Raw genomic sequence first — 14,809 nt, forward strand, 5'->3', positions numbered from 1 at the left:
ATGCTTGCTCTGTGACCTTGGTCAAGAAAGTTCTTGACCCTGCTGAGCATGTTTCTTTATAACATGGAAACAACAAAACTTTTTAAATAGAGCATGATATCAGGAAAGACTCCAAGGGATATTAGGACATAGCATATCATGATGATTAAGCTTTAGAAACCTGGGTCTCTATCCCAGGTTTGCTCCCTATGATTTGCTCTTATACAAATTTCTTTATTTTTGTGCTTGTCTTTCCTTATTTTAAAGTGGGTATAATAGTATAGGGCCTATCTCATAGGATAGATGTAATGATTAAATAACAGATTAGGCCTCTGAAGCACTTTACACAATACATCTGGCATATAAATACTCAGAACAGTCATTTCATTATCAAGGCACATACTGAACTGATTGTTAAATTTAGAGGCTTACAAGGGTGTAAATAGAATTGGGCCATGGAGACTTTATCTCAACTGTACTTTGCCATAGGACCAGCAGGTGGCGACATTGACCACATTTTGGCACTGCCAGCCTCCATCTTGGAGGTCCAGTTACCTTCAATGGCAATACAGTACTCAGTCACTACACTTGTTGCTTTATCCCTTGCAAGGAGGGTTTCCATAAACAACTGGAACTAGTTGGATGGCTGGGTAGGCTTGCCTGCAGATCTTTTCATTGCCAGAGACTCCATCCTGCCCTTCTGGCAAGCACTGGCCACTTGCTTTCTAGTCAAATACTGTATATGCTTTGCTGAGGGCTGAGTTGCCAGTTACCTAGTGCAGGGCCATCATGCAGCCCAGATGGTATATACTGAAGTTTGGAATTCAGAATTTCAGGACTACCTAGTGTTCTTTGTTTTATTTTTTGTTGTTGTTTTTGGTACTGGGGATTTAACCCAGAGGTACTCGACCACTGAGCCACATAGCCAGCCCCCTCTCCAATTTTTCTCTCAAGACAAGGTCTCACTAAGTTGCTGAGGCTGGCTTTGAACTTGCGGTCTTCCTGCCTCAGTCTCCTAAACCATAGATGTGCATCACCATTCCCCACTAGCATTTCGTAATCACTGCTTCCATGCTGGACTAGCATGAAAACTGAACAGTAGTTCCAAAACCAAATTAGATTTGTTTTGTATGTACAAGCCTGAGGGTCCACTGTTAAATCCAGAATCCACTGTTAAATCACCTGGGCCACAGCCCAGGGAATATCTAAAAACAATCAAGTCAAAGTGGTCATAAGTAAAAAATGCAAAAGTTTCTTTGAGTACCTGAATCTCCAAAGAGTAGGCTGTGAGTAATTTTTAGAGTCAGCAGTTTATTTCTGTGACCAAGATGAGGACGTTAGCTGGACAGTTTATTAACCTCTTTATGACTCGTGGTGCTTAAGAGGATACATAAAATGAAGGATAAAATGGAGAGGCCAGACCAAAGGAAGGTTCCCATTTGCAAAAAGCAGTGTGATTTCTTTTTTTAAAAAAAAAAAATTCTGTTCAACTAGATGATTTTAATGTATTGACTAAAGGGAGTGCTGCTTTTGATTTGATTTAAAACTAATGTTTATTAGTTTATGTTTTTTAGTTAGTATGAAACAATAAAACCTGTGATTTCAGTAATGTACCACAAGGTGGCTCCATCAACTGACTTAGCCACTTAAGGAAATGTACTAAGCCAACAGAATTTTCAGCAAGGTCTCACTAAATGCCCCTATTTTACATATTTATTTATTTTCAATTTGTTGACTTCCCCACCAGGAAATTGAGGGCCAGAGAAAGAGCCATTTTCCTCCAAATTGAGATAAATCAACTTATATAACCTGATCTGAAAATTGCTTACTTTAGATATTCAAGTAATTCTAAACTTTGAATTTTTGTTCTAGAAGCTACTTTTTCAATAGAGTTAAACCTTTTCGTTGGGGGTAAAAATAGTTCCAGTCACTTTCTATGATATTTCTATTGGTGTCATGTCTGGTTTCTGGCTGTTTACATACTTTTTCCTTTCAGATGTTAGCCCAGAGAAATTTTCCTAATGATATCAGTTACTTAATTAGATATCTAAAAGTACCTCTCTATTTATTTGTAATTCAGTCAGAAATAAATGTGATATAATTTAAAAAATTACATTTTGGTTATTTCTAAACAATAGAAGACCTTCAAATGTTTCTGAATGTTTTTCAATGTTTCAAATGAAAAAAAAAATGATCCAGTGTGATGATCTTTTTTCTTCCCTTAGATTGGAATAATTGGTGGAACAGGCCTGGATGATCCAGAAATTTTAGAAGGAAGAACTGAAAAATACGTGGATACTCCATTTGGAAAGGTTAATATCTATGTTAATAGCTATGTTAGTTTTATACACTTCTTACTGGCTTGCTTTTTAAATCAAAAGAAAAAAATTGCTTTTGTATTGACAACCCAAGTCTTGGCTTGGGGTCTTGTCATTGGGTTTCATCCCCCCAGAGCAAGGATGCTTCAGAGCTCCCTGTTTTGAAAACACAGCTTTTGAATATGCACAAGTAACTTCTCAATTCATGTTGCTAGAAGGCGGACACTCATTTTAGACATAACAACTCTGCTTTTCAAGTCTGCATTCAAATAAGCTTCTAATTCAGTGACTGTATGTTACAGCACACTAATTCAGGGTACAGGCTGATGACTAATAGGATGAAGTACTATTACAAAGTAGCTTTTTTTTTTTTTTTTTTTTTTTTTTTTTTTTTTTTTGAGTGAGCCCAGAGCCAGAGGAGGATTGTCTTGGAGATCACATAGTGTGGGTATTCATAGCACTGGGAGTGATGTGCTCCTCGTTTTCCAGGACACACTGCTTTTTCCCCAGGCTCCTGTGTCACTGCCTAGGCCAGGGTGGGGTGTCTGCTTTCTACTTACTCCCTATTGCTACTTCCAAACATAGTTTCTCTGATCTTCTGAAGATCTCTGCATCTGTCCTTTCTAATTAAATCCTCCTTTTTGGATTGACCTCATGACTTCCAGGTCCTATGTCATCTTGACTTTCCTCCTAACCTCATGCTTTGGCAACCCCTCAGTGAACAGGGACTTTCCCTGCATCATCCCCATGGCTATCTGAGACCTGGTTAACATAAGCAGACAGCACTATTGCTGAGTCCTTCGTGCTGTGGTCTCATTACCTCTCTGCCTTTCACTCACACCTATTCTTGAGCCTGCCGTATACCCTTGACACATCTAAATTTGTTGAGTCTGCTATCAGAGTCCACTGAGTGCTTGATACAAATGACCTTACTAAGTGATACCTATGTAGGCCCCCAGCAACCTTCAGAACCTGAATTTGCACTCAGTTAAAATTCTTTGATTATGTTAATTAAATCTAGACTCTTTTCTAAGCTGTATTTTCAGACTGCAAGTTTCATGAATCTGTCATAGGTTAACAATTTTCAATGGCAGCTTTTTAAAATGTTTGCTTATGTGTCTTAAAAATCACTGAGGTGTAACTGTTTTTCATTGCACACAGCCATCTGATGCCTTAATTTTGGGGAAGATAAAAAATGTTGATTGTGTCCTCCTTGCAAGGTAAGTATTTTAAGCTTTTTGAATATTATCACTAAATTGAAATTTAGCTTAAATTCTGGAACGAATAATGATGAAGGCATGACATTTTATGTGTTGGAGTCAGAACATCTTAGCCACCTTTAATTACTTAGTTAATTAATTAATTGAAGTAAGCTTTGCATATGTAGGATATCAAAGAGCTCATGTTCCACTCCATCCCAGGAGGTTAGAAAAGAAAATCAGGTGAATAAAATTGAAGCTCTGTTTTCAGTTCTAACTGCAAGAAATTTTTTTTCCCTAATTAACATAAAGAACAGTGTTCCATTAGTGACTTCTTATATAGTAGTTGTTTCATGTTTGTGGAAAGGGGCTTGGGCCTGTCAAGTGAGTTGACTGTAGTGTCTAGACCTTGTTCCCTGGTTGAGGCTGGTGCCGCTCCCTGGTGTAAAGAAGGCAACATTGTTTTTATCACATAGTTAGACATTAGACTACACATTTAGTTTTCCATTGCCTAGTTTTCCATGGCCGTGTTCCAGATTACCACGGATTCAGCAGCACACTTATTTCCTAGTTTCTGTGGTCAGAAGTCTGGCACAGTTTCACAGGGTTTTCTGCTTGGGTTATATAAGGTGTATTCCCTGCTCCACTCTTGTATGGAGCTCAGGCTTGTTCAGGCTTCTGTGGTTGTTGGCAGAATTCAGTTTCCTCTCAGTTGGAGGACTGAGGCCTTTTTTAGCTCCTGCAGGCATCCCACATTCCCTGCCATTTGGCCTCCCCACGGCTCTTCATCCTATAACAGCTCATTTCTGTAGGGCCAGTAGAACCTCAGTAGCGTGCCAGCCAAGTGGAGCCTGGTTATGAAATGCCTTCTAACAGTTGGGAGTGAGACCCATCCAACCACACTGAGGGGAGGGGATTATGCAGGGCATGAACGTGGGGCCCTCAGTTTCAGTTTAAGATGGTTACCAAAGTTATTTCAGGGCACTTCCTTTGTCTTTACTGGCTTGCTTTTTTTTTTTTTTTTTTTTTTTTTTAAGAGAGAGAGAATTGTTATCAATATTTATTTTTTAGTTTTCAGTGGACACAACATCTTTATTTTATGTGGTGCTGAGGGTCAAACCCAGTACCCCGCGCATGCCAGGCAAGTGCGCTACTGCTTGAGCCACATCCCCAGCCCTAAATTTAAAAAAAAAGAAAATAGCTTTTGTATTAACAACCCAAGTCTTGACTAGAGACAGCTAGAGAATTGATTAATTTTTTCCAAGGTCCATAGGGAGACCGTTGGTAAGATGGCCCAATGCTGAGGCTTTAATGTTCCTGAACTAAACTGTCAGACTGTGAGATGATTGACCCTCTAATGCATTGGTTCTGAAATGCTTTTGGTTTTAAAAATTTCTTTTGAAATAGCTAATCAAGAGTTTTAGAGAACACTTTCAGAAAGATATATGTACATTCTGGGTATCGATGGTCCCCATCTTCTGATAGGATCATCTGTTAACTCAGGATAGAAGCCCCAGTGTGCTACATGTGTCTGCAGTTATTTTGATGCTTTTAATACTTCTGTTGTTCATCAGGAAAGACATTAAAGATACTTTTTAGGTATAAACATGATAATTACAAGAGGTATTTAATAATAATCCTCTAGCGTAGGTATTTCATTATTCATTTTACAGGTGAAAAGAAAATGAACTGAGAGTAGAGTGACTGATAAGGTCACAAGGCTAGTAAGTGGCAGAGTTTCAAACCCAAAATTTTACTCGAAAGCTCTAACTTTTTCCTTAATATTTGGATATATTTATTTCTACTCTCTTTTTCTAGATATGTCTATGTCTATTAATGTTAAACATATAGAAATTCAACCTTATACTTATGTAAAATAGAATTTAAATGTGTGTTCTCACCAAAAAATATAAGCAAATATGTAAGCAAAACAAAAATGAAGCCTAAATTTCTAATCATCATCAAACAAAGTTTTGTAAGTTTTGTGTGATAGTCCTTCTGCATGATCACATGGAAAGGAAACTTGACTTTGGACACTGCCTTTCTGTGATAGAGCATGACATGTCTTAGTTACTCAAATAGCCCAAGATAATTTTAAGTTTTATTTATGAAATATGGCTTATAAGTATGCTTTGTGATACACGTGAATTTTTAGAAATAATTTCAGAAATTGAGTTCCCTTTACTAGCTGCTCACTGTGTATTTCAAGTGATCAAAGAATTTTAACCAAATACATGTTTTTGTCTAACAGATCAAACCATTTACTTGTTATGTATCCCTTTCTAAGTGCCAGGGAGGAAGGTAGAAGTAAGTGTGGATGCAGCAGAGCTATGAGACCTGGGTTAGGAGGTGTTATGTCATTAAGCTGGGGCCCACGCGGTAGAAATCCATGGTAAAGTACTAGGTTTTATTTGCAGTATGATAGTAAGCATTGGTGATTATATTTGTTTACTGAGACTATCATAACAGTGCTATAGAATGGCTGCCTTGCATAACAAATGAATTTTCTCACAGCTCTGGAGGCTGGAACTCAGACTGAGGTGTTGGCAGAGCTCTCCTTCTGAGGGCTGTGAGGGAAGGTTATATTCCTGGCCTGTCTCTTGGCTTGTCTTGTCTCAGTGTCCTCATATCCACTTCCCTCTCTACATGTCTATGTCCAAATTTCCCCTTCTTGAAAGGGTACCAGTCATCTTAGATCAGGACTCACCCTAATGACCTCATTTTAACATAATTACTTCATAAAGAACTGTCTCCAAAAGCAGTCACATTCTGAGTTAGGAGTGGAGGTTGGGTCTTCAACATAAATTCTGGTGGGTCGCAGTTCAGACCATCCAGTGGTTGTCAGTCAGGTAAGCAGTTACTGGACAAAACCTGTTACTGTCACTCCAAACAACTGGGAACTCTCATGCCTTACAAGTTTTCATTAGCTTTTTGGAGGATCAGGCAGAAAGGAATAGAAAGACCCAACTGCTTAGGCTTCCATTTCAGTTAGAAAACAGTGGTGCACATGAAACCTTATGCCTTGCTCTGGGGCATTCATGCCCTGTGTGACAGATGCAGTATGTCTTCCTGGAATGTGGATTCTATGCAAGTTGTTACCTGCCCTTGTAGGAAAATTAATATATGGAACATAAAGCTGGTCTGCATTTTAAGATGAGCTAGTCTGTGCTTGTTGTAGTATGATTATTGACTGATCTCTTCTCATTCCTCCTCTGCCAATAAAAATGCTTTGGTAGAAAACACTAGTAAACACTGCCATTGAATTAGTATGGTTTTCCAGCAGTATTAAGATGCCCTGATCACTTGTCTACCATTTTTATTCTCTTTCCCTTAGACATGGGAGGCAGCACACCATCATGCCTTCAAAAGTCAACTACCAGGCGAACATCTGGGCTCTGAAGGAGGAGGGCTGTACACATGTCATAGTGACAACGGCTTGCGGCTCCTTGAGGGAGGAGATTCAGCCCGGTGACATCGTTGTCATCGATCAGTTCATTGACAGGTGAGCAGTCATCTAAAATGCTCTTGTAGCTGGTCACTCCCAGCTCAGAAGATGATGTATAGGAACTACATGGAGAAAGGAAGAGCAGGACATAGATGCATCTGAAGCTTTTTCTTGTGAGAGTTTTAATTTTACTTGACAAATAGTAATTATATACATTGATAGGATACAGTTTGAGGTTTCGGTATATGTATACATTGCACAATGATTAATATGATTGATTAAGCTAGTTTCCATCTCACATATCCATTTTGGTAGTGAAAACATTTGATTTTTATTTTAGTAGTATTGAAATTCATAATTTGTTTCTATTAATATAATCACCATGCTGTACAATACATCTTAAAAACTTTTTCTTCTTGCTTAAGTGAAATTTAGTGTCCTTTAACCAGTATTTTTCCAACCTCTAATGAACAGTGTTTTACTCTCTACTTCTGAGTTGGGTATTTTTAAATTCTACACATCAGTAAAATCATAGAGTACTTGTGTATATACATCCACACATGGAATACTATTTTTTATTCATTCATGCATTGATAACAACTTGAATAATTCTATATCTTGGGCATTATAAATAGTGCTGCTGTTAACTTGGATGTGCAATATTTCTTCTATATACTGAATTTATTTCCTTTGGAATATGCCCCAAATGTGGTGCAATCTCAACTTTTATATTGATCATATATTGCAGTGATTAAATTTTTAGATAAATTAGGTTAGATAAGATTTAGATTAATGGTGCATGCTATAATCCCAGCAGCTCAGGAGGCTGAGACAGGAGGATTGCAAGTTCAAAGCCAGCCTCAGCAAAAGTGAGGAGCTAAGCAACTTAGTGAGACCCTGTCTCTAAATAAAATACAAAATAGGGCTGGGGATGATGTGGCTCAGTGGCCAGGTGCTCCTGAGCTCAATCCCTGCTACCTGCCCCTGCGCCCCCCCTCCCCACCAAAAAAATTTTTTTTAGCTAATTTTACCTGTTTTTCTTTTACTTTTTTAGTGTGGCCACTAGAAATTTCAAAGTTACATTGTGAGCTTGTATCTTATTGTTGTTGGCCAGCATTTTCTAAAATGATAGTGCCCCCTGATTGAGCCACATGGCTTTCATTTAACCAGCCATGGGCATATATGTATTTGAACTTCTCATAGGAGAAGAGAACCAGAACTAATTGCCTTGTGGGTAATGAAAACACTTTTCTTAATAAAGTGGATTATGTTTGTGTTTTGAGGCAAATGTTTGACTTCTCTCTTGGTGCTATCATTGAGCAAGAATAGTGAGCTGGATGCTGTGCTGTTTTTGCCCTAAGGTTCCCAGAGCTTCAATTTGTTTGACAAAACTGTAACATTCTGCATATCTGCCCCAAGAATCTTAGGGCTGCAGGGTGGGGGACAGGAGTCCTCAATCCAAGATCTCATCTTGGCTCTGTTGTGCTTCAGTCAGACTAGTTACCTACCATACAGGTCAGTCCTCTACAGAATTAAGGGTTGAACTTATCTCTTAGGCTTCCCAGCACTGCCCATGGATTGTCTCCAGGGGCTGATCTAGAGACATACACTTTGACCTATTGCTATAACTTTGCCAGCATATCATCTCAGAAAAAAAATCCTCATCCTGCAGTGATCTTCAAAATTGTTTTTGTCTAAAAGTAAAAGATTGATTTTAATCCTTCTAATATAACTTTGTAACAAAGAATTGGAGTCAAGCAATAAGACTTTTTATTCTATAGATGGAATAACTAAAACACATCATTTCTCATCTGTCAGTCTCCAGCATGGGCTGTGCATCAGCCATACCATGCATACCTTAGAGGTTATTTGAGTTTTTTAGAAATAGGAGATTATTGCTCTGATGATAAAATAAACCCTTTAAGGAGTCTGACAAGGCTGGACGCTCTTGTGAAACAGTAGGGTCATTCTTTTCTAAAAGTCTTTTTTTTTTTTTTAATGCTACATCCCAGCAAATCAAATGTCAAGAGTCTTGAGTCTGAGCAAAGGGGAGTCCTGGCTGAGACTTTCCTGGAAAAAGCAGGACAACATACCAGGTTGGAGGGCAGTGGGTCCAGTGGTGTTTGAGCATGTGCACTCAGTCCTCAGGTCCTTGGCAAACATGCAAGGAAATACCTTCAGAATTCAAAGGGAGAATAACCATTTTCTATTCGTGAGCAGGGAGGGCGGCTGTGGGAAGCAAAAAAAAAAAAAAAAAAAAGTCTTGGTCTAGAACTTAAATGTTAAAAAGAATGCATTGTGGTTTTCATTTTCCCATTTGTAGTGTGCAGTTTTCCTGACTCTTCCCTTGCCTTCCATCCTGGTCTTCATATGAGATGTTTTTCACAAACTAAAAATTAAAAATAGCAATTTCTACTGAGAATCCATAGGAGTCTTGTCCACAGTAGGTTTCGTGGTGCCCTGCACCACCTGCTATTTTGGGTGCATCTAATCTGTTTCTCCTGCCTTATAGAAAGTCCCCATTGTCAGAGCCACAAGTCATTTGGCCATTGAGAATAGGACATGGTTAGGACTGGGACTTGTTCTAACTTCCTGATGGTTATAATTTTGGGTTTCCCTCCCGTGATGCTTACCCTTATATGTACAGTTATATCTAGCTTTCAACCCCATCACCTATGGGTAATCAGAATGCCATGTTTTATAAGTGAGAATAGACAGATAAAGCTCATGAGGGACTCCCAGCAAGTTCCACAACTGGAAGTGTTACACCTCTGTAATCCCAGCGACTTGGGATGTTAAGGCAGTAGGATCACAAGTTCAAGTTCAGCCTCAGCACCTTAGTGAGGACCTAAGCTACTTAGTGATATCCTGCCTCAAAATAAAAAATAAAATGGGCTGGGGATTTGTCTCAGTCGTAAAGTGTCCCTGGGTTCAATCCCCAGTACCAAAAAGAAAAAGGAAATGGTCTGGAGATGTGGCTCAGTGGTGAGGCACCTCAGGTTCATTTCAGTACTGGAAATAAAAAGGAAGATTCTACTCCTTAGACCCTGGCTTTGCGAGAATAAAGGGCATCCTGAAGTTGGCTACTTTCAGGGCTCCAGTTGGACTTGCAGATAGTTACTCCTTGGGCTTTATGTGTGCTTTCTTCCTGGCATCTTTGGGTCTTCCACATATCTGCCCCTCACTGTGCAGGAACAGTTGTGGAACCAACTCATCATTACTTGCTAATTCATTCTATAGTCACTTCCTGTTATGGGAGTAACAGTTCTTTCTAAAAGGGCTTTAATGATGCAGCTTCTTTGAGTGTAAAATAACAGCTTCTTCCATTTGAATCCAGAGGATAGGTAATGGTCAGTTCATTAGCTTGATACTTAACATGGCTCCTCCCTGCCTGTGGCTTGGCACCTACCCTGTGTAAGCCTCACCAGGTTCCCGGATGAGATGTGGAGAAGTTTACAAGCATGATGGTTCATTGGCCTGGCCTTTGTTTTGTTTTTGTTTATCAGCCTTGCAGCCTTCCCATACACACCCCACTTTTAAAGCTTGACCTTCACAGTGCATTAAAAAGTATTGGATAGGAGTGATTTCTCCTGAAATTTTTGCTATTGGAGCAAAGCAAGACTGTTCCACTGGCTGCTTTCCTTAAAGTATGAGACATTTTTTTTTTTTTTCCTCTTCCTGTGTTCCTCAAGGGTCTCTGCTTTTCTAACTCAGTTATTGCTGGATATGGCTGCAGATTCTTTTGTCCATGGGGGAGAACTGGTGATGAGGTCTTTTTTTTCATCCCCAAGAGCTGATTGTCTATGCAATGCAAGACCCAGAGGCAGTGACTTCCAGAAGTTTTCTATACATGACCTTGTTTCTCTGAGCCATCAGTCTTCATTATTATGGGACTTCAGTTCACCGTATTTATTATGCAAGTGTAGAAAGCAACAGCTAGACTTGTAAACTGGGAAAATGCCCACATTGTATTAAACTTTAAGAAAAATTAGACTATTGGGTTCTGCTTCTGTTGCTCTCAAAAATATCTGAAGGTGAAATTTGTGAACATACCAGTAAGAAAGAAAATGAGATTTCTTTTTATTAGTAGTCTTTATGAGGAATGTTTTGTGAGAAAGGCAAATAAGAACTTTATTTTTAACAATGAGAAAAAATACAGCCAAAAAGGGTTAAAGAAAGCAGAGTGTGATTCCTAGTGCCAAGTGGTTTCTGTCAAGTTTAATTAACATGTTGGCCTTGGCCTCTGGTTAAGTTCTGCTTACAGAATGTGGGGAAGAAGCACCAGCTGGGGAGGGAGGACATCCAAATTCTTTCCTCTGGCTCTGCCACAAAATTGCTTTGTCACCCAGCATCCTCATTTGGTAAATGAGGGTGTTGGATTGACTCCTAAGAGTTCTGGCGTCCTGTAGATTATTATCTGCAACTTATTTTCCTGCATAAATTAGGAGGGGTCTGGGTATGCTTTTGTGATGCATTCTGACTCATTAGGAAAGTCCCTCTGTAAAGAGTGCTGAGGGATCATTTATACCCGTTCATTTACTCCCTCCCAGAACCTCAGCCCCACCTTGGGCTTCCCCATGACATCACTGTGTGGAACTCTGACCCCGGTGGGGGTGTGCTTCCCAGTAGGTTCTGATGATTGGAAATGGAGGTTCAAGTTAAAGTATTACACATGGAGCGTCTTTCTGCCACTCGGCAGCTTCCCTTCAGCCCTTTTCCACCATTTACTCGCATCCCTGCTCTTCTTTGTCATCTTCCCACTATAGCTATCCCAGAAGTGGGGTCAGCTACTCCCCTGTGTGAAATCCATTCTTATGTTTTGCTCCAGAATTTAGTTTGTTACTGATTCCTGACCATAAGTGTGTACTGCTACAAAAAACACTGAACTGCCACAGGTTGAGTTCCTGCAAGGTGCCACCATCAGTTTATCCCATTTTTTTGTGTGCAGCAATCATTTCCCTGGTTTATAGTTGAGGAGACTTAGACTCAGAAATATTATCATTGGCTCAAAAATGGACCCTGTGGGATGTGAACTCAGCTTCATATCCAAAGACTGTTAGCTTAGCTCCCCCTCATCCCCATGTTTGCACCTTTTTTATTCCTTGTTAGATCCATCTGGCTGCCTGGGGGCAAGGCCCCAGAGAAACTTCAGATTTTGTAAACTAGGATTGAATTTTCTCCCTTGGTTGTCTTCAGGCCCTGCTCTCCCTCCCGCAAGCCACACTTCTGGACTACAATAATACAGAGGGAACATTGGCAGTGCTATCTCCTCCTGTCTGTCACCCTTGCGTCCGTTCAGTTTCTAGAAGGTGCCATCTTGTCACCTGACATGCCTTGAGCCCTCCTCCACTGCCTTCCTGGAAGTCAGCTCCTTCCTTGACATTCCTCCTTCTCTTAGCTTATCTCCCCTTGAATCTAGTTCCCATTCTTTTCCCTGGAAGTAGAAACCAAGAGTATTAGAAACCAGGCATCCGGCTGCCCTCTGGGATCTGATCCTCAGGGCTGTGGCAGCAGTGATCAGCAGCAACACACCCAGATTTCTGAATTAACCACACAGCCCAAGGAGGAATGATGTCCTCAAGGCTGTTTACATAGAAGACCTCATCCTATAATTTGATGTAACTTGTTCATAATTTATTTCATTTTTGATGTGAAGATCTTTGACATATGCTTTATAACCTCTTGTTACTTTTGTGGAAATGGTTTCTTCCCTGACATTTACATTTAGAAAGCTGAGGATCCCTGCTTATTTTCCTCCCCCAAGGGGAGGGATGTTAATACTTATTATCTGATCACATCTGGTCTTCTGAACATGAATTCGAGTTTTCTGTGGATAATTCCAAAGTGAGAACATATTAAATACTTGTCACATATCAGATGCTGTTAGACCTTGGAAATAGCAACTTATATAACTATTGCTATTGGAGATTTTGGGGCCCCTTTCTTTTTTTTTTAATTTTTATATAACAGTAGAATGCATTACAACTCTTATTACATATGTAGAGCTCAATTTTCACATCTCTGGTTGTATACATAGTATACCCACACCAATTTGTCTCATACATGTACTTTGGATAATAATGATCATCACATTCAACTATCATTAATTACCCCATGCCCCCTCCCACCCCTCTGTCCTATTTAGAGTTCATCTATTCCTTCCATACTCCCCCTCCCTATCCCACAATGAATTGGCTTCCTTATATCAAAGAAAACATTTGGCATTTGGATTTTTGGGATTGGCTAACTTCACTTAGCATTATCTTCTCTAACTCCATCCATTTACCTGCAAATGCCATAATTTTATTCTCTTTTATTGCTGAGTAATATTCCATTGTATGTATGTATGTGTGTATACACACACACACACACACACACACATATATATGCCACATTTTTAATCCATTCATCTATTGAAAGGCATCTAGGTTGGTTCCACAGTTTAGCTATTGTGAATTGTGCTGCTATAAACATTGATGTGGCTGTGTCCCTGTAGTATGCTGTTTTTAAGTCCTTTGGGTATAGACTGAGAAGAGGGATTGCTGGGTCAAATGGTGGTTCCACTCCCAATTTTCTAAGAAATTTCCATACTACTTTCCATATTGGCTGCACCAGTTTGCAGTTCCACCAGCAATGTGTGAGTGTACTTTTTTCCCCACATTTTTGCCAACATTTATTGTTGTTTGTATCCATAATAGCTGCCATTCTGACTAGAGTGAGATGAAATCTTAGAGTGGTTTTGATTTGCATTTCTCTAATTGCTAGTGATGATGAACATTTTTTCATGTGTTTGTTGATTGATTGTACATCATCTTCTGAGAAGTGTCTCTTTAAGGTCCTTGGCCCATTTATTGATTGGGTTATTTGTTTTTTTGGTGTCTAGTTGTTTGAGTTCTTTATATACCCTAGTGATTTGTGCTCTATCTGATGTGTGAGGGGTAAAGATTTGCTCCCAAGATGTAGGCTTTCTATTCACCTCACAGATTGTTTCTTTTGCTGAGAAGAAACTTTTTAGTTTGAGTCCATACCATTTATTGATTCTTGATTTTAATTCTTGTGCCACAGGAGTATTATTAAGGAAGTTGGGGCCTAATCTCACATAACAGAGATTAGGGGGTTAGGCCCCTTTCTAAAAAGTACTCTGTCCCATTAGTAAACTTTATAATGTACAAGCCTTTCCAACCAGCCTTCTTCACCCTTTTTTGTAGTTTACAATTCTAAGAATAATAGCACCAAAGCCTGTGTTTTTCTAATTTATATACCAGGACGTGTGTGTATTGTTTCCTGTGTGAGTAGACAGAGTCACTGATTGCATAGCCGTGGGACTCGATAAAGCCACATGCATTGACTTGGAGCAGTTTGAAGGATGCTTATGAAGCTGCATAGTAACTTTAGGAAATGTTTTTATAACCCGTATTGTGTTCCTGCCTCTGCTAATTATTACAAGGAAGCACCCCCTTAATATCCGTTAGCCTTTCATTGGTAAGAATAAAGAGATTGCTGTTCCCACCTGGGTCACAGTTGGGGGTTTTATTCTGTAGTTTTTTGTTGTTGTTGTTGTTGTTGTTGTTTTTTCTTTTTTTATGGCACCCTAAGGCATTAGGGACACTCTGGAGATTGCAGCAAGGGGAAGATCATAATGATAATGCTTCAAATTCAAAACTTCAATTCCTTCTGGTTAATAGAACAGGTTCACGTCTCTTAATCTGTTGTTCTTCATATCAGAACTTCCTCTATCTCATCTCATGTTATTGTTTTACTATTTGGATACCTTTTCAATGAAGCCGATAGAATCACTTCCCCAAAGCCACCCTCCTTGTGAACACTTTGCTTTGCCAGGAAATTAATTGACTCATGTTCCTGCATGC

At 39.4% G+C, this 14,809-nt stretch overlaps 1 protein-coding gene across 1 annotated transcript in view; it reads left to right on the forward strand.

The window, feature by feature from the left end:
- Window positions 1–14,809, forward strand: part of Mtap (methylthioadenosine phosphorylase) — a 38,204-nt gene that overhangs the window by 8,708 nt on the left and 14,687 nt on the right. The window contains exons 2-4 of the mRNA XM_026398504.2: window positions 2,205–2,291; window positions 3,459–3,517; window positions 6,831–6,998. Of these exons, the coding sequence (XP_026254289.2) occupies window positions 2,205–2,291; window positions 3,459–3,517; window positions 6,831–6,998 (314 nt within the window). The remainder of the gene's footprint in view (window positions 1–2,204; window positions 2,292–3,458; window positions 3,518–6,830; window positions 6,999–14,809) is intronic.

The sequence above is a fragment of the Urocitellus parryii genome, chromosome 4 (genome assembly GCF_045843805.1).
Source record: "Urocitellus parryii isolate mUroPar1 chromosome 4, mUroPar1.hap1, whole genome shotgun sequence".
Classification (NCBI taxonomy): Eukaryota; Metazoa; Chordata; class Mammalia; order Rodentia; family Sciuridae; genus Urocitellus; species Urocitellus parryii.